Below are 23482 nucleotides of genomic sequence, written 5' to 3' on the forward strand. Positions count from 1 at the left end.
TGCATGTTTACATCAAATGGAAGTGAGGTTCCCCGGTGGTCCAAAGTTTTAAGGGCTCAATCATGCATGAACCACAATGTCCCCGGTTTTCATCCTGCCGGAAACCTTTGCTGCACATCAATACCTACCCCTCTCTCTCGTCATTTCTATGGATAAATATCCCCATCAATAAAATGTCCAAAAATCATTTTCAAAATAGAAGTATCTGAAATATTTTAGGTGTATTGTACATTATTTTAAACACATTTCAGCCTGACATACTGTACCTGGTATCTTAGGAAACTTTGGGAGCTCCACTGTAGATTAAAACAATTGTGTGTTAGTCTGTGTTTCACTGCACAACATGAGTTTGTAAAGATGGACCTTCAGGTGGATCCAGCTGATGTTAAAAAGAGTCAAAATGATTTAGAAGACAATTAAGTCCAACAGAAAGATGTGATGTTGGTCAGTAAACTCGACATGAAACCATGTCCCTCAAAAACATGCTTAATAATCCATAAAGGATCTACAGAAAAGACTCATTAAAGAGTTGTTGTGGTGAGAAAGTTTAAGTATTTGAACCTGAATGACTTGCATAAAATTAAGTTATGACTTTTGCATTGTTATTGTCCAACAGCACCATCTGCTGGGTGAGAGAAGCTGGTGCTCTCAAAACATTTCCTTCAACAAAGAAGTTTTTTTTTGTTTTTGTTTTTTTTAAAAAAAAAAGGTCTCATCTCGACAGAGGCCACATTAAGCAACATCTGTTTTGCGATACATGTGACTTATAGGATTTTATTGTTCCCCCAGGACAGATAGTTATTTTTCTCCACTAATGTTAAGAATTGTCCTGATGTTAAACTATTGTTTAGTTTATTATTCCAACAGTTCCCAGCGAATCAGTCATTTTAACAATTCTCAACTTTCAAAAGGTTTAAATTAAAGCAACCTATTCTCTCTACACAATATTCCATTCACACCTAAAATAAAAAGCCAAATAACAGCCAATTTAACATTGAAATTGTTTATTAAAGGGTGCTACTGTACACATATTTGTAACATTTAATTCACAAGAAAAAGTCTACTTTTCAAAAATTCTGCGCCAGCAAAACTGAGGACAGAATTCAAGGGTCTGAAAGGACAAAATATTTTCATGAAAGGAAATTACACCAAAAACAGTATCTAATTGATATCAAGGGCCGTGGTTAACATACTGCATGTATGAAAGGAGAGAAGGTCACAGCCTTCATTCACAATGCTGATCCAAGTCCAAAAAAACAATCATATCTCAGTCTGTAGACACTACACATTTGGTCCTAAAAGTCCACGTGGAGCACAAGAGATCAAGCAACAAAACCGTCATCCATCGTATATATTTAATTTGATCTCTGCATGTCAGGTAGAAACATTGTTCCAGAAAAAAAATGTAATACTGCAGGGAACAATATAATTATTCACCACAATAAAACCCACGATATGCATAATCAGATCAGAAACTGGTTTTAATGCTTCAAATGAACATTACAATGATATCAAGAACAAATACTCCAATTGCTGAGTAGATTTTACCAATTGAAATCTTTAAAAAATAAAATAAAATCTATCAAAGTATCACACTAACTAACAAGATTAATAATACCATTAAAACTGCAGGGTTTCTATCATAGAGATTGGTCACAGTCAAGAAATTCGTTTTATGTTTTTAGCCACAAGGTGGCAGACCTCAGTGACTGTTGATGAATGCTGGTTTCATTTCATGTGGATACAGTGAAGATTGTCAATGTTAATGTGAGACTGGTCCAAAGATAACTCTGCAGTTAAAAGATTATTTAAAAAAGAACAAAAGGAAAAAAGGTACAAAACTGAGCAAAAATGTTTTATTTTAATTTTCTTGAACTAGTGAAGAAATTAAAAACACCGATTTGACACATTAAAACTTGGAAATATGGGGAGAAAAAAAAAGACAGTTAAAAAAAAAATGAACAAGGATATCATAACTACTTTATAATAAAAATAATTGGCCGGTGTCCCCTGCAAGTTTGCAAATTGAGTCGTTACATCCCAGTAGGCAGGACAAACTGACAAATGTACGCGAGATAAAAAGTTTAAAAGGAAGTGATTATGCAGTCAGGAAAGTGCTGCGGTGGTTGCTTCCTGAATATTAGTACTACAGTCTTATCCTCAGTGGTGTTAGTGGGTTCTTAAAGCAAAGAGGTGCACTGCTTATAAAGGCTTTAGAATGGCTGTTGTGCACTACCCTGGAACAAGCTCATGGTTAACAAAGCTTGTACTGACTCTCAAGACTATATTCAGAGTTTAACAAATGGCCACCTGTGCTTGTGGATGCAAAATACCTTACTGACATGATCATATCCCATAAGCACTAAAACATGACATGTTAAGACATTAAAAGAAGTTAAAGAATAAAAAGAGAACAGCAGAAACCCTCCCCAGTAGCATATCACCCATGTTGCACAGCTTCTCCTATCTGATGCCTCCTCAGCAGTCTGGGCCCTTGTGCTCCGATGGGTCATGGATGGAGATCTGTGTCCGCTGTATTTGTGTCGTTGTTGGACATGGTACAGAGGAAGTATGGGAGGATTGGGTGTGAAAAATGTCTGACTCAAGGTTGTCCCTGCAGAGGAGGAGGTACCGTTTCCTCCTGAGGTGATGCACTCACGCACTGACAGCGTCTTTCTCCTTCTTGTCACTGTCTTCATGCCAGGTGAGACGTTCCTCATAGAAGGCTATGACAATCTGTGGGCACTTATGATTGGCCTCCTTTGCGAGTACGAGATCAGCCTCATCAGAGTCTTTCCTGCAAGACGTAAAGAACACAGTTTGTTATTAACATTAGTTCAGAGCTGTGCATCTATGCACAAGTTCTATTATATTTTCCATTCATGTGGGAAACTACCAATATATTGCATACATGTTGGGGTATGCATAATATAAAAAATGGTCCTCTGACCTTTAAAATATACCATGCATTTGCCTGTGTATTATTGTAAATTCATTGCACATGTTGCAATTATGTTTATGCATGTCCAAGTCTGTCCTGACTTTACCAAACCTAACCATGCAATCTGCAATAATAAAAACAGTGTGGTAACATTAAGTTCTTTTTTCCCCCATTAAAATTCACAACATATTCATATAAGAATACGTAGTCACATTCAGACTGTCATTCAAAAAAAAAAAAAAAAAATTTTTCCTAATTCTGGCATTTCAGTGTACATTTTAAGCATAAAATAAGGGAAAAAATATCTGCTTTGGGTGGAATTTCTTAACAGATGAGATTGTAAATAGTGCTATTCATTATTTGACTACCTTTTAATACTTAAGATAATGTTTGAACACTAAATGACTTGTTTTCTTTATAGTTACAGCCAGTGCTTCTTACAGGCAAAAGTGGGCAGATGGAGCTTGTAAATCTGTTTAGGATCTGTCTGTGTTTACATTTATTTTCCCATGTAGTTCTTATCGTTTTATCCTTGTTTATAAAAAACAACAACAAACAAACAAAAAACAAATCACAGTTAGGGTACAACCATTGCCTCATTTTGAACAAGCAAACACCCTGGAATGGGGCTTAACCAGACATGAGTGACGATGTACCACACATATCCATCTAGCTAATATGGAATGACATAAAATTTTATGGTGTGGCTTACTGTTTATATATGAATGGACAGCTAGGCTATTAGTGCTGCTAATGGGTAATTTGCCAGTAGTGATCTGGCACATTGAGAGCTGCCGTCTGAAAGAATCATGGCTTAACAAGTTGCAAGCAGTTATAGTACAGTCTGTAACCATTGCAGACAACACCTGCAGTACCAAATGGGTTGACATGCAGAAACCAGAGGTTCACCAATACCGTGTTTTTATGAATAAATACCAATAATGTACACCAGATTTAGGGGAACAACCAATACAGAGTACTTATGAGTCATTTGTGCCAATATCAGTAAACAGAAGGATGTTTCGGGAGTTGACAACCAACAATGTTTTCACTAATTAAATTTAAAACAGCAGACTATCCTTCCATACAACTGTAGCTTAAAAATTGTGACTCATGTCATGTATTACTTATGGTACTTGAAACAATTACAGATACAGACAACTGTCTGCGTTAATCTAATGCAGCAGATAGTGAAAGTGCACCTCTGCCTGAAAAGTCCCGAACATTCAAAAAGAAAGCAGTGCGTCTTCATATAGCCCCAAACCACTAATACGTCACAAGTACTGATTGTTTATAATACATTTTTAAAATGGAAAAATTGCTTACTATTACCATTCAACTTCAGCTGTGTACATTGTGATTTAATATTCAACTCTGTGGTCATCTTAAGACCTTGTCTTTTTAAATATTGATATATTTCACATAATATTAGGCCACACCAAGTTCCACATGCACATATCAAATAAAACCTACCATTTCATAAGAAACATTAGATCACCACACGAGTCAGTTGCTCCAATGATCTTCTCTGGCTCAAGCCCTCTCTCAAACCCACGTGCGACGAGAATGTCATCCTAAAAAAACAAAAAAGGAACAAAAATACTTACAATACTACAAAATATCTTGAGCATGCTACAAGCAATTGTAAGACTGTAGACTAATTATGTTTAGATACACTGACTAAAAAAAAAAAAAGAAGAAAATCCTCATTTACATAATGCAGATGTTGGCTGAAGTGTGACGATTTGCACAGGCTAACCTTCCATTACTAAATAAATCACGTTAACATTTCTCGTAATTTACGCTAAAAACCCACTAATTCAATGGAGGTTCACTGTATGCCAAATAAAACTGGTTTACAAACTCAACAAATGTTTTAGCAAATAAATGAAAATCTGAATCTAAAGTGTTTCTTTGGAAATATATGTAAAAGTAAGCACATTTCCATCTCTCCACTTTGAGATGAGACACTCGTAAACACTTAATTAACATATAAATGATGATCAGGAATTAAGCTATTGTTTCTTCCAAGAATGGAAAGCTGTGTGGTAAGTGATTTGCATGTCTGAGGTGTTAACCTCAAACATGCAAATCACTTTCATGAACTGAATTCTATGATTGTGTTTTATATTAGGTGGATCAAAACGCCTACATTTCCTGTCTTGTTAAGAAAAAACAAACAAACAAAAAAACAACAACTTGACTGCACTTTTGCACTTATTGCAGTTAAACATGTTTCACATTTGAAAAAAAAAGGAAAAAAAGTGAATTTTTTTTAACAGCACTGTCTTATCACTTACCTCTTTTTTCTTTTTGGGCTTACTTCCACCCTCCTCGTCATCAGAGCTCCTTTTCTTCGAGCTGCTTGAGTCTTTGGAGCGTCCTAGGGGGCCTGCACTTGATTTGCTGCCGCCACTGCTAGGTGTGGAGCTTCCGCTGCTGCTGCTGCTTTTCTTGTAGGTCTTCATGAATTCTGAAATAAGCTCAGGGCAGTCCAGATTCTTCTCTGGTTCCCATGTGTTGTGTTTACTGAGGAGGGTAACAGGGGAGCAAGTCAGTACCAGTATAGCCATAACTCTAAAATCAACAGCACTGCACCCCATTCCCTAAAACCATCTTCTGGCTAAGATGACTTAAGTCTCATTGTAAGTCTAAGGGATAAGTTCATCTTTGACATATGCTTTTTGTAAACGAGTCCCCGATCAGATCGATGATTGAAATAAATACCATGATATGAAACATATCATCTGTGATTATCAAAATATTGTAGTTGTTAAAATACTGTAAATGTTCTTATCTTGATCTGCAATGCAACATTACACTACAGAGATGCAATCAACTGTGACTGCTGTATCTGGCTCAAAAGGCAGTGAACGCCTCTTCTTGCTTCACTATTGATACCCACATTACAAACTGTTAATGACCACTTTCCCGTTTTCTTTCTTTGTAGAAACCTACACCAATACACTCAAAGACGTGATCAGATATTAGTGATATTTAATCTTGTCTTTTGCCCGTGTTAAAACTGTAACTTGGTGATGTTCGTGCGAGCAATGCTTAGTAAACTAGCAGGAGTAAACTTACTCTGAGTATCCCTTCCACTTCAGGAAGAACTCGACCCGGCCTTTCACCACCCTTCTGTCCAGCACTTTCTCCACAACATATTCCTCATCAGAGGATGAGGATGCCTCTTCACGGGACTTTTTGCCCATAGCAAAGTTTGTTGCGGTATACTTCAGCACAGTTCGCTGTACATGAAGAAGCGACAGAGACCAATGTTAATGAGAAAGATAGTCCTTTGCAAAGTTGTAACGAATAACCGATACAGTCGGCGCTAAATAACCAAACAGAGAACGAAGTAGGAAGTTATTGTTACTGGTCCGTATACTGTAACATGAGCCAACGCTAGCTAGATAATGTTACTATCTTAAACAAACAACTGGCATCACTTCATTGTCATATCTCCAGTCCACAACAGGCACGACAAACTGAAGATTTCCTGACCTATCTGGTGTGCAAAACACCCACCGGCAACTGTCCACTCGCCTAAAATAACGAAAGATTAGACAACGTTGCCAGAAAACTTTATCTAAACGTGCACATCGCAGCGAATATCTAGTGCTGCGTTAGCTAGCTACTAGCTACTAGCCAACGTTAAGCAATGGGCATGAAAGGCAAACTCGCTAAAGCAGGTAGCCCAAAAGCTAACGCTTCAACGAGCTAACACTAGCTAACTTTGATAGCAAACACGCAATGTAGAACAATACTAGCAGCAGCACGAAGCGCTGCGAGGTGGGAACTATTTCTTACCCTTTGGATGTGTACACCACCGGGCTTTGACCGGTAAACCGCAGCGATAACGCGTCTTTTGTGGCTCTGTAGTCTGTGAAGGCACCGCTGAGGCTAATTTAGCATGTAGCCTGGATCACATAGAGATGTTGTGCGCTTGGCTGTGCGTAAAAAAGCGCGCGTTAAAGGCGCACAATGAACGTACCCGCCCCTCGGTCAGCTGATGACCTATATATCCTGCAGGTTGATATGCTCGTACCTTGACTGTAACTCCATTATAAACATGTTAATTATAATACGTATGTGTTATGTGTCTCATCAGAAAACACATTAGATATAAATGTGCTTTTGGTTGGTATTTTCCACTGATGAAGCGCTGTTGCAGTGAGAAAAGCTCAGCCCCTCCTGCAGCCAAAAATCATTTAAGATTGGTGATTTCTGGTACTTTCCCTCAACATACTCATGGAATTAGCATAGTTTTTACTATATTGATCAATTATCAATTATATGTTTATTGACAACATCGTGCACAAACAACAAAATTTGGAAGAAAAAAAAATCCACTATGTAAATAATAGCCATAACCAATTTTTTATCGTCGGTTGTGAGATGGACGCCTCCCGTCAGGTGATTGGACGTTGGTAGTGATTGATTGGATGTAGTCCAATCAAAACTCAATCACTGCTGACGACAGACTGCAGCGGGAATTACTGGCCAATCGCTGTGTAGAAGAGGTGTAACCAATACTATTTATTGTACTGTGGAGAGGCTAGTGAAGCTCGTCTGACGCAGATCGTCTTCCTCCGCTCAGTTTACGAGGAGTCGTCGAGGGTTTTGCTGCAAGATGTCTAAAGATGTGAGTAGAAGCATTTTTAAAAAGAAAAAAAGCCGCGTATATCTTCTTCCTGCATATTACGCGGATGAAATGTCTTTTTTAAAACCGTGGACTAAACCCAGTGCTGTAAGCTGACTACGTTTTCAGCAGAGCTGCAGCAGCTATCAAGCACTGCAAAGCCGCCATTTTATAGCAGTTGGGCCTCGTGGCCTTTTGTTCGTGTTGTCAGCTATATACGGAATTAACTAATTTCTCTTATCGATTTGCGCCAGTATTTTGCATACACGTGGCAACGCCACATTAGCAGACACATGCGCTTAGTGTCTACATGTAATTGTTGCTAAAAATACTCATCATTAAAGTCTGACCGGTCTGCTAACGTTAATGGCGGCGATGTCTCCCTCCGCCACCCTGTCCTGGTTTTTGATATGTGACGCAGGGCAGATTAATGATTAGTGCATTGGTTATTCACCGTTATTGTTCTCTAAAAGCTCAAATTGCACCCACTGCTTACTAAATTTTATGTATTTTGTTCTGTCTTTGTCCATTGTCTAGGTCCCACGCGAGCCAGAGCAGCTTCGCAAGCTGTTCATTGGGGGTTTGAGCTTTGAGACCACAGACGAAAGCCTGCGGGCTCATTTTGAGCAATGGGGGAGCCTTACAGACTGTGTGGTAAGTGGATTTCATTAAGACAAGCATCACCACCTTTGCTGCTGCTCTAACATAATTGTAAGAATTGGAAAGCACTTGAGCTGCAACGATTTATCGACTAGTTTCAAGTATTAATCACCATCTGTTTTGATCAATCAGTGGTTTCGAGTCTTATGAAAAGACACCTGAATTCCCTGGTTCAATCTTCTTAGATGTGAATATCTTCTCTTTAGTCTTCTGACAGTAAATTGAATCTCTAAATCAAGACATTTGAGGACCTCATCTTGGGCTTTAGGAAACAGCGATCATCGTTTTTCACCATTTTCTGATATTTTATAGAGCCAACAATTGATTGAGGAAATAATGGTCAGATTAATTGACTGTGAAAATAATGGCTAGTTGCAGCCCTAGAAAGGATGTGTATGTAGGGGTTTTGGTTAGAGCTGGGAATAATTGAAGCCTCATCCTTCAGGTCATGAGGGACCCCAACAGCAAAAGATCCAGGGGCTTTGGCTTTGTTACATACTCCTCAGTAGACGAGGTTGATGCTGCCATGGCTGCCCGTCCCCATAAGGTTGATGGAAGAGTGGTAGAACCTAAACGGGCCGTCTCCAGAGAGGTATGTCAAACTCGGAATATTTAATAGTCTTGAAAAACTTACATTTTTACAAAAAAGGAGGAGGAAAAAAAACACTTGCTGTAACAAAACTCTCTGAACACAGGACTCAAACCGGCCAGGTGCCCATGTAACGGTGAAAAAGATCTTTGTTGGCGGCATCAAGGAAGATACAGATGAGTCACATCTGCGGGATTACTTCCAACAGTTTGGTAAAATCGAGGTCATTGATATTATGACTGATCGTAATACTGGGAAAAAGAGGGGCTTCGCCTTCGTGACTTTTGATGACCACGATGCAGTTGACAGGATTGTCAGTAAGTAGTGACTATGGTAACTGATCTGTAGCTGTCACATTTAACTGAACATTGTCTTGGATAGCCACTTAATTTACTTTTCCACCCCACAGTCCAGAAATACCACACAATCAACTCTCACAACTGTGAAGTGAGGAAGGCCCTCACAAGGCAGGAAATGCAGACTGCAGGAATGGGTATGAGAGGTAGGCTTTATTTGTGCTGTAAACACAGTTCATATTGGCACAATTAAGTGTTCTAGAGTTAATAATTGTTTTATTCCTTTTCCAGGCAGGAGCAGTGGTGGAAGGCCCTATGACTATGACAGAGGCTTCAATCAGGGTAAGACATCTTGGACCATTGGTTTAAACACTGCGGTGGTATGTTTTATACCTGACTCCATGATTTGGTTCTTTCAGGTGGCAGGGGTAGATACGGAGATGGCCCTTACAATTGCAATGGAGGAGATGGTGGTGGTTGTGGTGGCGGTAAGTTGGCAATTCTGTTATGGCTCAAGTGTTTTCACTATCGCAGTTGGGCAACATGTTCATAGATGATTTATGGTTCGTTTTAGGCTATGGAGGTGGCCCTGGCGGTCCTGGTGGCTATAACAATGGCGGCAACAGGGGTTATAACCAGGGTTACAACCAGGGTGGAGGCGGAGGCTATGGAGGAAACGGTTATGATAGCAACGGTTATGGTGAGTATTTTTGACTCACCTTCACTAATATAACTTGTCCACGCTGAAGATATGGTTACTGAAGAATTTCCTACTTTGTTCCACAGGAAACTGTGGTGGTGGTGGAGGCGGCGGTGGCGGCAGTAACTACAATAACATGGGCCACTACGACCCCCAGGCCTCTAACTTTGGCCCAATGAAGAACAACTTCGGAGGTGGCGGCGGTGGTGGCAGGAACTTCGGTAAGTCTCTAAATAGGGATACCGCCTGAAACAGCACTTTGAAGGATCTAAATGTGTATGTGTGTATAATGACTGTTCCTTGTTGTTTCAAGGTGGCTACGGAGGTGGCTCAAACAATGGTGGATATGGCCGTCCAGGACGATTTTGAAATGTGAAGCGGTATGTATTTGAAGGCATGCTTGAACCACCAATTTTGCATCATAAAACCAGAGTTTGTAGTGGCAGGGAATCGTCGTACAGTGCAGATACCAATATATTTAAGAAAAAAAAAAATCACTCTGGATCTCAGGTCATACAAAGTCAGTGCACAGTTAACAATGTTGTTCCGTATTGTTCAACAGGACTGAGTACTTAGGAGAGGAGAGCAAGGAGAGGAGAGCAAGCGAAGTGACAGGGCAGCTGCAGGTTCACCTCCTAAATCTGCTCAGCCAAACAGTTGTGGCAGGTTACAGCTGCTGCAAGAAGAGATGTACAGTAGATAAATCATGGAGGGTCTTCATTTAAACGTTTTGTGTTTTTTCATTGACATGTGTTTCTGGAAAGCAAGCATTCCAATGAGGTTTTATGTAGATTTTTTCTTCAAGTCTGGTTTTTATTTGTATCTGCATCCAATCAAGCTGAAATAAACAATCTTTCAGTTTTTTTTAAGTCTTGTTAGCGTCTTTTAGTGGTTTGGGAAAGGGAGGGTTCACCATTAGAAGCTCTAAAAGATGGGGTAAGGGCCATAATTTACATGGTGTGAGGGGTCTGAAAATCTGTTTACCTAAGGCATGAATGTGTGAGAAGCCATGCTGTAGTCACCACATATTCCATGAGTCATAAATCAAGACCATTTACAATAATACTGGTTGAGGACTGAGAAGTGGTGTGCAAATGCATTCATCATAAAGAGCCCATCACTTGGTACAAACTCTACCCTGAGTTCTGCAAAGATCATCTGGAGGATGCTAGCTTACATGCAAAGTCTTTGAGGCTAGCCATGGAAGCCAGCTGAGGGAGAGAAGTAGCAAACCATCGCCAGGATCATTGAAGCAGGGGAGAGTGAGAACAGAAGCCTGAGGCTAGCAGGCAGCAGCTACCAAAAGGCTTAAATGCTGTCTGTAGGTAAGACCAGACTTCTCAACTACTGATAGTATATCTTGCTTTTGTCATGTAGCTGGTAGTGAGTTGTGTAGCCCAGTAATGACGTAACATTTTTGTGCAAACAAGTTTTATTATGACTTACACCAATTTTGACTGGTAAACTGGGCCTCCTAATTGCATAGTGGTCCTACAACATATTGCATGAAGTGAATAAATGAACACACTTTTCTTTGAAAGACTGCATTTTACTCACTTGGTGTTTCTACTTTCTAGGAAACTACACATGGTCTCCAAAACCTGACTTCATTTGGCTTCATGGCTCGATCAGGTACAAATCATCAAAACCTTGCATATTGTTACATTAAAGTTTTTTGTTTTTTTTTAAAACCTGATTTCTGTCTCGTTACAGGTTTACTGAGAAATGCTGGTGCTGAAGACTTTTATTACTTTTTTCTAAGAAACTGAAAAAAATGAAGACTGCTGTGCAGTGTCTTTTTTACTTTTTTTAATAAAGTATTTTTTATAACGGGCTCCGGTGTGGTTTCAGTCATTGTAGAGAAAAAAAGTCCATTTATACATGTATGACAAGTCTTGCTTACAAGGGTTAATTCCTTGAAATGAACATGTAATTTCCAGCCTGTAAAGTACTTTCAATTGGCACAATAAGACAGTATACCTTCTGTAACAGAATAAATAGGTAATGAAGGCCATTTTTTAGCATTGCTCCCTCTTTTGCATATTTGTGTGAGGTACCAAATAGACTTTACCATCAGGTGTCTGTTGTAGGGAGTATTCATCTATTGAATATGGTTGTCCATCTTCATCTCGTAAGTGAGAAAACACTTCTGCATAGAGGTCTGTAAGGCGACATTTAATAAAAGCCAAGCTGCGCTGGAACTGGAGCCTTTCCTGTGCCAGGTTCTCTCTCTGGGCCTGCAGCTGGCCCAGTTCTCTTTCAAGATGAATGATGCTCTCAAGCTTCCTCTTCCTGCAGTTCTGAGCTGCCACTTTGTTCTTCCCCCTCCGTCTAATGTCCCTGACCAGTGCTAATTGAGTTTCAGTCAGAGAATACTGTGTCAGGAGCTCATTGAAGTCATCCACAGGCAGATTGATAATCTTATCCATGGGGAAGGGGATCTTCAAAGCCACAGCCCGCCTCTCATCCCTGCTCAGTGGTGCAGGACTGGAGACACTTCCTTGTGGTTTTGCATATATGTTATGCTGTGAGCTCCCTCTGGTGGACACTCCGGAGTCATTGTACAGGTCATTCAGAGCAGCGACCTGAGCCTGTTGTTTCACCGACCGAGGTGTCAGAGCATTAGGTTGCGTATGAGATAAAGTGGGTTGGGGTGGGAAATAAGAGGGGTGTGCACCTGAGTGGAAATATGAGTGAGATTGACTCTGATAGTCCATTGAGTAATGGATGTGTGCTCTTCTAGTGTGCTCAGTCATTCTGTCTGGCTCACCATCACTATATGTCATACCTATGTCTACATTCTGGTAACCTGGTGCAACACCAACAGCATTATCTGGCGAAGCTATCGGCGGACTAGAACCCAGAGACAGACCAGAGTCCGACTCCAGATCATCAGCTGAACGAGCATGTCCATGTGTATTCCACAGCATGTGCCGACTTACACCCTGAGAAAGACAGGCATTGGCCCTTCTGTGCCCTTGATTGGTACCTGACATGTTCATCTGCTCCCTAAGAGCCATGAGTGAGTGCTGTGTTTGAGAGGAGACAGGGGGCATTCTTTGATTGAGGTGAGATTCAGTGTGTCCGTACATTGCCTCTGCATTGCTGCCTAGACGGTGACAGACAGGCACCTCTTCAGAGTAACATCCTTCGTAGGTGTCAGAGGTGTTGAGCTCACAAGCAGCAGGAGCAGGCTCAGAATGGGACTGAGCCATCCCATACCCCCCCATAGGGACCATGGGCTCCATGGTTTGGTACTGTGCTGGAGCGTAGGAGCCTTCGCCAGGAGCTTCAAACTCCTGTAACAAAAAAAAAAACAAAAAAACAATTGACAAGTTTTCATGTCACAACAATGGAAATAAAAAGAATGAAGGCTATTATTAAATTCATGAAACCTCTGGAGTCTTTTTTAAAAATTCATCTGGTTTGCTATAGAACAGTTTGCCCCCACTTCTGTATGCCACCCATAGCCTATGTAGGGCTCTCATAGATGTGATCAGGTTTCACTTGGAAACAGATGGCTATTGTGCGGTGCAGGGGGGCCGCCAGCAACATACAGCACTTGCCCCCTCTCACAATCTCTTCATCCTGCCATCATTCAAATGGACCATTGTTGCCCACCTGACCTGAGCTTGTATGAGTTTTTCAACAATGAGCACCACATTAAAATCGGTGAATATGTATCTATTCCACTGGCATTCTGCTAAGTAATTATAAATTAATTCATGAGCCACATTTTTAGCTGTTGTGTTTCATACTTTATGTACCTCTGTCACTAATGAAAATTGATCAATGAAATGCATTTGTCTGCTGAGGTTTCTATAAACCTTGGTCAGTTTGGAGCTCAAAAACATTTATATGACAGAAATAGCATTTGTTAAAAGAATAAAACCTGCACCTGATAGTTATAATGCAACATGGCATGTCATGATAACATAGTAAGCATATCTGGAATAAGACATAACATATAGTAACATTTTGCAGTTATGATTTCACTACATGCTCTCTGTGTGTCAATGCTAAAGAGTTACCTGCAGCTCTGTGATGGCCATCAGTTCCTGCCAAGCCATATCCATCTCTGTGTCCTGAGGAGCTCCATGAGGCCTAGCTCCAGGGAAATTAGTTGGCATGGGCACTCCACCACACAGCCTGCCTGGAGTGGCTAATACCTTGTAATAAAAAAAAAAAAAAAAAAAAAAAAAAGAAATCATTATTCATTAAAAAAAAAAAACCTAGAACATTCACAAGTCTATTAAATGCTTGATTATGGCTTATGGTGTCTGTTTTCCCACCTGTTAAACAGACCTACCTCACAGGTTCTCCTCAGTGGGAGAACATAGTTGGCTGTTGAACACATTCAGGACAGGCTCTTGCGGCAAAAAATCAACCTTGACGGGACACAGAACAGCAAGTTATTATCACCTACCCCGCCTCTAAACTTCAACGTAGATGAAAGAAGAAACCTAAATAAAAAATACATTCACTCAGGTTACATATCTGCAAACCGTTACAACACAACACGTCTTCAAAAACGCATTTGCAATACATACAGTATGTTACATATTTGTAGACTAGCTGGTGCTAAATAAATGCCTGTTTGGGTGTCGTGTAGGTTCTTCTGGAACACATGAAATGTTCAGCACAGTTGACTCCTCCCATCAGCTGTCCCGGGGTGCAGCTATGACAACCCCTGATAAGACAATCTGCGGGAAAACAGCGGGCTCTACAAGGCAGACTGGGGCCTGATGGCCGCTTTGGAAAATTTGGTGTATGTCTAATATGTCTGCAGTAATAATTTGGCTTTTTTTGGGTAAGCTCTGACAGTCGACCTTCTTTCAAAGTTTTAGTGTCTTTAACTTGTATTTCAGAATTTTTCCGTTAAAGATAAGAAACGCCTTATCACATGAAATAAAAACACAATTTAAAGTGTTCAATACAGAAGTGAAACAGTGGCTTAAAAACGGAATGTGTTTTGAATTCATCAACTTGTCATATACATGTGCACCTACATACTATTAGAGCTGCAATGATTAATCTATTAGTCACTGGACAGAAAATTCATCAACTATTTTGATAATTAATTAATCGTTTAAGTAATTTTTCAAGGAAAAATGCCAAGCACTTGGTGGTTCCAGGTTTCCAAATGTTAGAATTTGCTGCTTTTCTTGGTCCTACACTATAGTAAGCATAACATTTTTGGTGTTGGACTGTTGGCCGGACAAAATAAGACATTTCAAGATGTTACACTGGACTTAAGGAAACTGTGATCAGACTTTTTCACTGTTTTCTGTTGTAATATAGACTAAATGATTAATCGATTAATCAAGAAATTAGTTATTTTCATCATTCAATAATTTGCAGTATTAAATGATGAAAATAATTGTTATTTGCAGCCCTACATACTGTATACATACAGTATATACTTAGACTCATACACACACACACACTCTTGCAGCTATATGCCAGTGCATACGTGTACAATACATAGACACATCATCACATGCATATACACATACACACAGTCTGTTTTATCTGTTCTGTTGTGTGTATCCTGAATCTGCTGTAGTAATTTGCTTGTTTAGTTGTTTTGTTTGAATTTAAAAATCTACCCAGGGACAGAAGCTGCATATCAGCTTCAGATGACACAATCCAGCACATACAATACAGCTGTTGCGTTACTTCTCCTTATGTAACGGGGTTTATCTGAATTGTCCCTGTTAAATGAAATAATAAGTAAATAAATGTGAAGAGTCTAATACTTAATGTATCTGTTGCATGAACAAGAATTCTGATTTCACTCTAATAATTCAACATTTACAGTGGAAAGATCACTTTAATGATTTGCGTAAGTTATTCTCAGGAGCATGTTAACCGAATGAATATTTTTGAGCGAGAGAGTTTCCATCAATAAATGCAAAAAGGGATCATTAAGCGGCAGCATCAGGCTGCACTAACAATACAACTGACACTACTTTGTAGTAATGACACTGACAGTCAGTGTCTCTAGATGCTTGAAGATACATTTTAAGTTAGAATTATTTAAAATGAAAAAGTTGACATGACCAAAGATCAAAGTCAAGCTATTTATTTGGCAGTGGAGTAACTGCAACAATGGGCTGTGTCACACTGAGGTATCACAGATTACAGTTTTGGGTCTATGGGATTAGCCACTGAAGAGACTTTCATGGTCTGCATCAATTAAACTGTCTCAGATCTGAATAAAACATACATGCAAAATTTGGTAAATTCCAGTATATAACATATATTTTTAAGTGTCATCCATGGCCAGAATGCAACAGATATGTTTCACTTTCTTTTTAAAAACATATATATGTATATATATATATATATATATATATAAACATACTTCTAATTTCCTCATCCTGAGCGACAAAACAGATTTGTGTGCATTACATGAAAGACTATTAGCTATCGTTTTCTACATGTGAATTATTCTGTAATGTTTAAATGTGCTGGAACCTGGTGTTATAACTTTCATATCCTGCTATAACCGGTGTTTTGTTAGTGGTGAGTTTCTGAAGACTGTTTCCTTTGCTGTAAGGAATCATAACTCACTGTCAGCACTCAGTACTGTATTTATTGGTTCAGTCAGTAAAAAAAAGAAGTTGACAATACAGTGAGTCTAATTAAGTCAGGAAGATCAAAATTCAAATAAATAAGATCTAAAATGTAGCAATCTATTTGTTAAAATGTAAAGACAATCTGTGTCATAAATGTAAGTATATTCTTTACAATTTAAATGAATGGAAGTCTAAGTGACAATATAATTACATTGTTTAGTAGTTTAACTTAACATAAAGTGTGATGTCATATTATCTGAAATGTTACATTTACTTAAATATAATGCAATATACATTTAATGTAAATAGGAAATTTGTATCCTCTCAACATAGTGTTGCAATAGAAAGTGTGTCAAATGTGAGTGAACATACCTGAGCAACATTCTCTGCGTCTTCAACAGGTGATGAAGGAAAAAAAGAACTTCAGACGTGAAACACAATCCTGGTGTTAAGAAGAAGAAAAACATTAGCAAAAGGAGAATCTATTCGACATATGTTGTGACGCTGCTTACTTTCAACAGATCATAAGCAGTAAAACACACGAGGCCTCTCCCTCTATCTCTTATTCAACTGTCTGTCTCTCTCTGTTCAGCTACACATACAGCCACCGGCATAAATGGGATGGCTCTGTGCAGACAAACGCAATCTTCCTGTAAAGCACCCACACCACAGTTTTTCTTGTATCCTTAATAGCACACTTACACCCTAACCTCCAAATTTCCCTTTTGCCCACATGACAAACCAACAGTCTGGCATGCACCACACAGTCATTCTGTCAGTCCACACTGAAGTAGGTAGATGTTTACAAATCCCCCCCAAAAAAGAGAAAAACCTGCAAGCAATTTTGACTCTAATTTTGTGATGACAATACAAATATATTGATCTGATTAAACAGCTAAGAGTGAGTGAAAACTAGCCGCATGGTTGTCTCTGTCCTGGTCAAACCGTACAAGAACAGTGTCCTTTCAAATCCTCCCAAACAAAAGGTATGATGAGTGTTATATGGAGCACCTGGTGTCAGAAGTGGCGTTGCAGTGAGGGCCCTGTTCAAGCAGAGGTGGGTTGGAAGCTGGATAGAGACTTAGTTTAGTAGAGATGGAATGTACACCCTGCGACAGGTAAGAAAGACTACATTGTTCCTCTGTCTGGCAGAGCACCCGCCAAGGGAGAGAGAGGAGCAGGGGGAGAATGGAGGGGAGCGTGTCTTACATAGCAAGTGACCATTAAAATCCTTCACAAAAAAATCCCCTCATTGCCCTGATCTGAAGCACTGGGAACAGTGAACTCACAAAGGCTACGTGTTGCCCTATTGTGTAACATCCTTCACACAATCACTAATGGTAGAGATGTTGCATATTAATTGTTTTATAAAGCAATACCTTTTTTATTTTCATGTGCAGTGATAAAAGTGACTCACAGTGACAATGATGATTTTGGAACTAACTGATTTCATTTTTTGCAGCATCTGTTGTTGACGGCATCTGTTATTTGAGCTTCTGTGGCTACACATATGTTAGGGCCGACATATATTTAAAATAAACTGCAAAGTCTTTGTAAAGTAAGTTGATGCAAATATATGTTTGTAGAATTACTTGCATAAAAGAGATCCCCAGCCCATTTTCTGAGAAGAAAAAAAAGTCAGCAGTCATTCTCACATAAAACAGCTGCTGTGTGCAACAAATGCACACTTCTCCGAATACATGGCATTTCTTTTTCGCAGAAAGTGAAAAAGGGGCGAAAGCAAATGTCATTATTGCCCTCTTCCTTGAATCGCAGTGGGTCAACATTTCTGACACTAATAAACAGAAAAAAGTTAACACAAATTTCCATGAACTGCACAAAAATATTCTCAAATTGCTACAGATTTTTTAAATTTAGTTAGTACTCTTTACTACTAACACATGTGATAAGTTGAATAACTTAAAAGGTGTTCATGTTCAGTTTATTTTGCCAGTAATAACGGCAGCTGGCTTCTTCTATGATGAAACTTCTTAAACAATAATACAGAAAAAATGTCTAAAGGGGGTTAAAGACTTTTAAAAGCAATGTACACATTCTGCTCGTAAGTGTATAAAAACACAACATGATTATACTCATTCTAAGGCTTAAGGTTTTGTGAAAGAAATACACATTTTAGGGCTGGTAAAAAACAAAAAAGGGAGTAAGGAATTTCAGTGAGGCACTGTATATTCAGAAAGCATGAGAACATGGAAGGTTTTGTGCGGCCTATTACAATATCACATCCCACTGAGACATAAATCACAATGTTTTCTCTGTCATTGTTCTAAGATGGAAAAAGTAGGTGGCTGACAGAGTCAAGAAAGGTGAATGTCTACCAGGAATCAAAGAAGGGACTTCCCAACCCAAGTTCCTAGCACCCAGCCCCTGACTCAACCACCACCACAGCATGCCAAAGAGCACCCTGTTATTACTCCAACCACAGTGGTTTTGAATCTGGACACAGTTCCCAGGTCAACGCCCACGTTCCCTGTTTGTGTTTGTTTGCTTCAATTAGTCTTTGACATCTCTGCTTTCCAGCTTGCATGAACCTCTCAGGGCTGACAGCCTTTACTCAATGTGCACCACGGTGCTATGAACATCTCAACTTCAAAAATAGACCGGAAATGTTGGCTGGGAACTGCCATGTTGACTCACTTAGGCTTAAATTCTCTTAATGACCACATCATTTTATATTATGGTGTGTTAAATCTAAGCTGAAACTCATGGTTAAACTTTTTTTTTCTTGTTTCCTCACCTTATATGTGTATCCCAGTGTTTCCATGGCATTTCATTTGTCCATTAAAGATGGAGGAATGTGGCATCTTTGGTTTTTGTTGTAATCCAGAAAGCTGTATCAGACATGAGTGGAGAAAACCACCTCACTACTAAACAAAATGAGTGTGTGTCTTGGGTTGTGGTATCAAAAAGGGAATATTTTTGAAGTCAGTTTCTGGGAAAGGAAAAAAAATAGTGAGGTCAGATGGAATAGTATTATTTTTTTTCCTTCCAGCATCATATTGATTATTACTGAGTTGCAATTTTGATCTGAAATATTAAAAACCAAAGGAAAGTTTACATATTGCTCCCATGTTAACTTATGAACTTAATAAAATACTACAAATAAAAGGCAGTATGTTCAGTAGTTCATAGTAGTGATAGGTCGACTAGAACACAACTGGACTGGGTTTGTGAACTTGATCCACCATGCTATAGGTGCTCTGCATGGCTGGTATCCTATTTCACATATTGGCCTAATCCTGCTGTGGACAAAGACGCACATTCAAATTAATGCAGTTATCATCTTCTTACAATGAGCAGGACACAAAATTATCTTTTTTGCATATACAGTTCTTCTCAGAATTATTGAAGAAAGATAGAAATGGGAGATGACCTTGCTGTATCTTAGAATGTTTTTCATTATGGTTACAAATCATCACTACCAGAAAAATAGCAAATGAGGAACCTGAATATGCAGCATCACTACTGAATGTCTCAATAAGGCCTTATCTCAAGATGTTTAGATAAAGATAATGTTTTGCAACAGCAGTACTGTATTTCTTGATTATTTTTGCGATAATCTTAGTTTCCTCTTTGTTTCTCTTCTTACAAAGCCACCCACTATATAACTGGTGTAGGAAAACAGAATTACTAAGTAACTAGAATTACTACAGAAATATGTAATATTTTTAAAAAAAGGGTCTTTAAGTGCTGTTGTAAGTGTTTGTGTGCATGTACATAGTAGATGTACACATGCGATTGCACGTCCTTATAACAATGAGTGCCAAGGCTGGTTGGTTATACAGAGGCAGAGAGGGAAGGCAGGGAAAGGAGGATGTTGGTCGCCGGAAGCTCTGCTTCATACTGATAAAAGGAGCGCTTGGTTCTTAGGAAGAGAACTGCTAACTGCTGTGGTTGCTGGCATACACAGAGGAGAGGGGAGCACCCTGCACTATCACATTACTTTATCCTCTCAATCTATTACTGTGTTATTGTTTAATTAATTTCTACTTTTTAATCTTCTTGAGCAATATGACTAATAGGGTGTAGTAAACATTTAGAAAACAAGGGATCTATAAGAGACCTTATCAGTCTCTTAAACAGTTCCCCTAATGTTTTTCTGAGGGGGACTATGTCTTAAATATGAAAGAGGTCAATTTATCTTTCACTCATGGCTTATTCCTTATGGCTCCTCAACTATGATGTGCAGGTGCATACATTTTTACATAACTTATTTAAAAGAAATCATTGGTGTGGTTCATTTTTGATGCCAGTAGCATGCCAGTTGTGATACACTTTTTGGGTTCATTCATCATTGATTCATCATTCAGTTTTCATTCATCACCATTGCCAACTCTGCCTGTCATCATCATCACTGTGATGGCTACATGTAGGGTATGAAAATAACTATATAATATGTTTTACTTCTGAGATGAGGTGAGATGACAGTGACAGTGAACCTTTAAGTGTCAGCTAGTTCAAGGCAGCACACTGTTTCCTCTACAGTCGGGGTAATTTTGAAATCTTAGCGGCTGAATTGTGTAAACATTGTGCTGTATTGCAACATTTCATTGTCGCCCACAGTGCTGTTGTGAATGCACATCAAAAAAGACTGTATCTTTTTACCATACACTGGTCAGTAGAACTGTACGTATTCCAATTTTATTTGAATCTCAAGCCCCAAAATATCTTACAGTAAGACCAAATGGTGATGTCATTTATGGACTGAGATAGAGGGAAATCCCCATCAGCCTGGGTTTCCAAATGCTTCCCAGAAGTGGGAACTAAGATAATTGGAGTTGGTTAAATGTAGGAGGATCCTGAAAAAGGATGTTGATGAGTACGAGAAAGCTAAAATGGCTTGTAAATGAGTTACCATGCAGTCCTACAGAAAACATTTGTCATCTCAAGCTACTGAACCCATAATGTATGGAGGGTTTTAAGGGCTGAAACCAACCCCCCCCCCAAAAAAAAGAAAACAGAAAACAAAACAAAACAAACACACAAATATATATATATATATATATATATATATATATATATATATATATATATATATATATATATATATATATATATATAATTATATGATTATATAATAAAATACTTGGGTAAATGAATAAAAAATAATAATGTAATTCAATGCTCAATAAATATGTAATTATATAATAAAAAGTTCAAATAAATGACTAAAAAAATAATAATGTAAGTCAATGCTTAAGTGTCACCATAAATAAATCACAAATTAAATGAGACATTCAATATATAAATGTTAAATTTATTTGTGTATTTATTTATTCATTTATATATATATTTATATATTTACACATTTGTATATTTATTTATTAATTCGTATATTAATGAATTTATTTACTTATTCATTTATTCACACATTTATTCATCTATTCATAATTTTATTTGTTTATTTATACATACTTTTCTTTATCCATAATGTAGCTTGCTGTAGAGAAATAAATAAATATGTCAGTTTCATCCATCAAAAGTCAGGGGGCAGGTTAAAGCCTCTGATTGGCAAATGAACAGTATTCGAGACCAAGCACAAGTGGCATCGGGGCTGAAAAATGAAGCTAATGCGGAAGTGCCAAAAACTGCAGTACTTCAAATGGCCACTTGAGGCTGGCTCCAAGAGTTTTTTGTAACTCACCCGTTTCAATTAAAGTAAGTCATAAAGTTATGCATAATCAAGGAGTGACAGGTCGCTAGCCGTTAGGTGGATTAGCTGGGAATTAGACAGAGTCAGGCACTGCCAAGATGGCGACAGCTGGAGCTGCCCACTTTGAGTTTCAAAACTGCTCTTCAAAAACCAATGGGTGACGTCACGGTGGCTAAGTCCATATTTTTTACAGTCTATGACCCAAGTGACCTATGTGAATACAGCTTCATTAATTTCTGAGTCAGTCAGGGCCAATATCATTCCAATTTGTTCAGCGAGGCCCTCAATCAGATCTAAAAAAGCACAGGAATTGGTGTTTGCCTCCATCTGTTCAGCTACAGCCAACATATCTACCATTGTAGTATGCAAGATTTAATTCAGTGCTGTCATCTTGGATTAGGCAATGGCAGTAGAGTCAAGTTTAACCACCAATTGCAGGGCAGAGTCCACCCCCTGACCCCTACAATTGTGTAAAGATTTGTAAATATTTAAATATATATGAAGATCAAAATTAACCACCGCATACTGAAATTACTTTACTGTGACTTTATTAGAAGTGAACGTGTTTCGCCTGTAGCTTCTTCAGGTTCACTCAAAGGCGAAACGCGTTGTTCACTGCAAATAAAGTCACAGTAAAGTAATTTCAATGTGTGCTGGTTAATTTTGATCTTCATCTAAGATGTTCCTGCGACCAACCAACACTTGATTGAAAATACTGGCTGTGGGGAGTTCTGTTCACTGATATGAATATATATGAATGAATGAATGAATTCATAAATGAATAAATAAATAAAGTTGACATTAAAATATTTAATGTCTCATTTAATTTGTGATTTATTTATTTATTTATGGTGACAACTAAGCATTAAGTTATACAATTATATCTTTTTTCATTTATTTAAGCATTTTATTATATAATTATATATTTATTCATTTTAAAGCATTTATTTATACAATTATATATTTATTACGCATTAAATTATATAATTACTTATTTGAGCATTAAATTATATAACTATTTATGTATTTATATATTTAGTTTCGGTCCTTAAAACCCTCCAAAACAATGTACCATTTGGTTTAACTACCATAGGCTACCCTACCCTTGGCAGAGTCCCCATAGGTATCATCACCAGGGAATTACATATGGGAATTGCATAAATGATTAACTTTATGTGAACTTTGCGTTAATAAAAGGGACAGGCCACGGATAAAAATTATTAAAAAATATTACAGGTTCATAGAGAACATGTTTTACTTTACCTGAGGGACACTGTCAAGCTGCAACTTCCCCTACTGAAGGGTCAAACGTGTTACAGTTACTGCCACGTTTGAATGTACTTTATAATAAGCCATACATGTTCATTTTCAGCATTTATGATATGCTCTTTCTTTCGTGTCT

General features: G+C 38.3%; 3 protein-coding genes across 7 annotated transcripts; 1 reads left to right on the top strand and 2 right to left on the bottom strand.

Annotated features, from left to right (window-relative positions):
* Positions 1-987: 987 nt before the first annotated feature.
* Positions 988-6927, bottom strand: cbx5 (chromobox homolog 5 (HP1 alpha homolog, Drosophila)). Its single transcript, XM_067592278.1, has 5 exons — positions 6752-6927; positions 6026-6189; positions 5242-5470; positions 4415-4515; positions 988-2797 (listed from the first exon to the last, which is right to left on the bottom strand). Exons 2-5 carry the CDS (start codon positions 6151-6153, stop codon positions 2656-2658), a joined length of 600 nt encoding a protein of 199 aa, XP_067448379.1. The 5' UTR covers positions 6154-6189; positions 6752-6927; the 3' UTR covers positions 988-2655.
* A 539-nt stretch (positions 6928-7466) lies between these two features.
* Positions 7467-11662, top strand: hnrnpa1b (heterogeneous nuclear ribonucleoprotein A1b). Of its 2 annotated transcripts, XR_010928674.1 has the most exons (12): positions 7467-7586; positions 8121-8237; positions 8689-8835; positions 8939-9149; positions 9242-9334; positions 9420-9470; positions 9548-9616; positions 9703-9828; positions 9915-10049; positions 10142-10208; positions 11406-11460; positions 11542-11662. XR_010928674.1 is itself a non-coding variant. In XM_067592277.1 (11 exons), exons 1-10 carry the CDS (start codon positions 7575-7577, stop codon positions 10195-10197), a joined length of 1017 nt encoding a protein of 338 aa, XP_067448378.1. In that variant the 5' UTR covers positions 7467-7574; the 3' UTR covers positions 10198-10208; positions 10391-10697. The 2 variants fall into 2 exon arrangements, 1 of the variants encoding a protein (XP_067448378.1); XM_067592277.1 differs by lacking the exons at positions 11406-11460; positions 11542-11662 and adding an exon at positions 10391-10697.
* On the bottom strand, positions 11258-23455 carry nfe2 (nuclear factor, erythroid 2). 4 transcript variants are annotated; one of them, XM_067592275.1, is made up of 6 exons: positions 23344-23455; positions 19165-19359; positions 16782-16851; positions 14138-14216; positions 13860-13997; positions 11258-13127 (listed from the first exon to the last, which is right to left on the bottom strand). In XM_067592275.1, exons 4-6 carry the CDS (start codon positions 14183-14185, stop codon positions 11847-11849), a joined length of 1467 nt encoding a protein of 488 aa, XP_067448376.1. In that variant the 5' UTR covers positions 14186-14216; positions 16782-16851; positions 19165-19359; positions 23344-23455; the 3' UTR covers positions 11258-11846. The 4 variants fall into 4 exon arrangements, with proteins under 4 accessions (XP_067448376.1, XP_067448377.1, XP_067448374.1 ...); XM_067592276.1 differs by lacking the exon at positions 19165-19359 and having other exon boundaries at positions 23344-23441; XM_067592273.1 differs by lacking the exons at positions 19165-19359; positions 23344-23455 and having other exon boundaries at positions 16782-16968.
* Between the last annotated feature and the right edge of the window lie 27 nt (positions 23456-23482).

This window comes from Thunnus thynnus, chromosome 6 (genome assembly GCF_963924715.1).
Source record: "Thunnus thynnus chromosome 6, fThuThy2.1, whole genome shotgun sequence".
Lineage (NCBI taxonomy): Eukaryota > Metazoa > Chordata > Actinopteri > Scombriformes > Scombridae > Thunnus > Thunnus thynnus.

Bases quoted from the DNA above. Each gene is read 5' to 3' on its own strand.
- cbx5 (XM_067592278.1), bottom strand. From the start codon at position 6,153: ATGGGCAAAAAGTCCCGTGAAGAGGCATCCTCATCCTCTGATGAGGAA. The intron at 4,516-5,241 runs GTAAGTGATAAG...TTGTTTTTTTAG, and splicing joins AGCCCAAAAAGAAAAAAGAG to GATGACATTCTCGTCGCACG. The intron at 2,798-4,414 runs GTAGGTTTTATT...TACGTCTTGCAG, and splicing joins CTAATGTTTCTTATGAAATG to GAAAGACTCTGATGAGGCTG.
- hnrnpa1b (XM_067592277.1), top strand. The intron at 9,617-9,702 runs GTAAGTTGGCAA...GGTTCGTTTTAG, and splicing joins TGGTGGTGGTTGTGGTGGCG to GCTATGGAGGTGGCCCTGGC. The intron at 10,050-10,141 runs GTAAGTCTCTAA...TGTTGTTTCAAG, and splicing joins CGGTGGTGGCAGGAACTTCG to GTGGCTACGGAGGTGGCTCA.
- nfe2 (XM_067592275.1), bottom strand. From the start codon at position 14,185: ATGTGTTCAACAGCCAACTATGTTCTCCCACTGAGGAGAACCTGTGAG. The intron at 13,998-14,137 runs GTAGGTCTGTTT...TTTTATTACAAG, and splicing joins CACTGAGGAGAACCTGTGAG to GTATTAGCCACTCCAGGCAG. The intron at 13,128-13,859 runs GTAACTCTTTAG...TTTTTGTTACAG, and splicing joins TGGCCATCACAGAGCTGCAG to GAGTTTGAAGCTCCTGGCGA.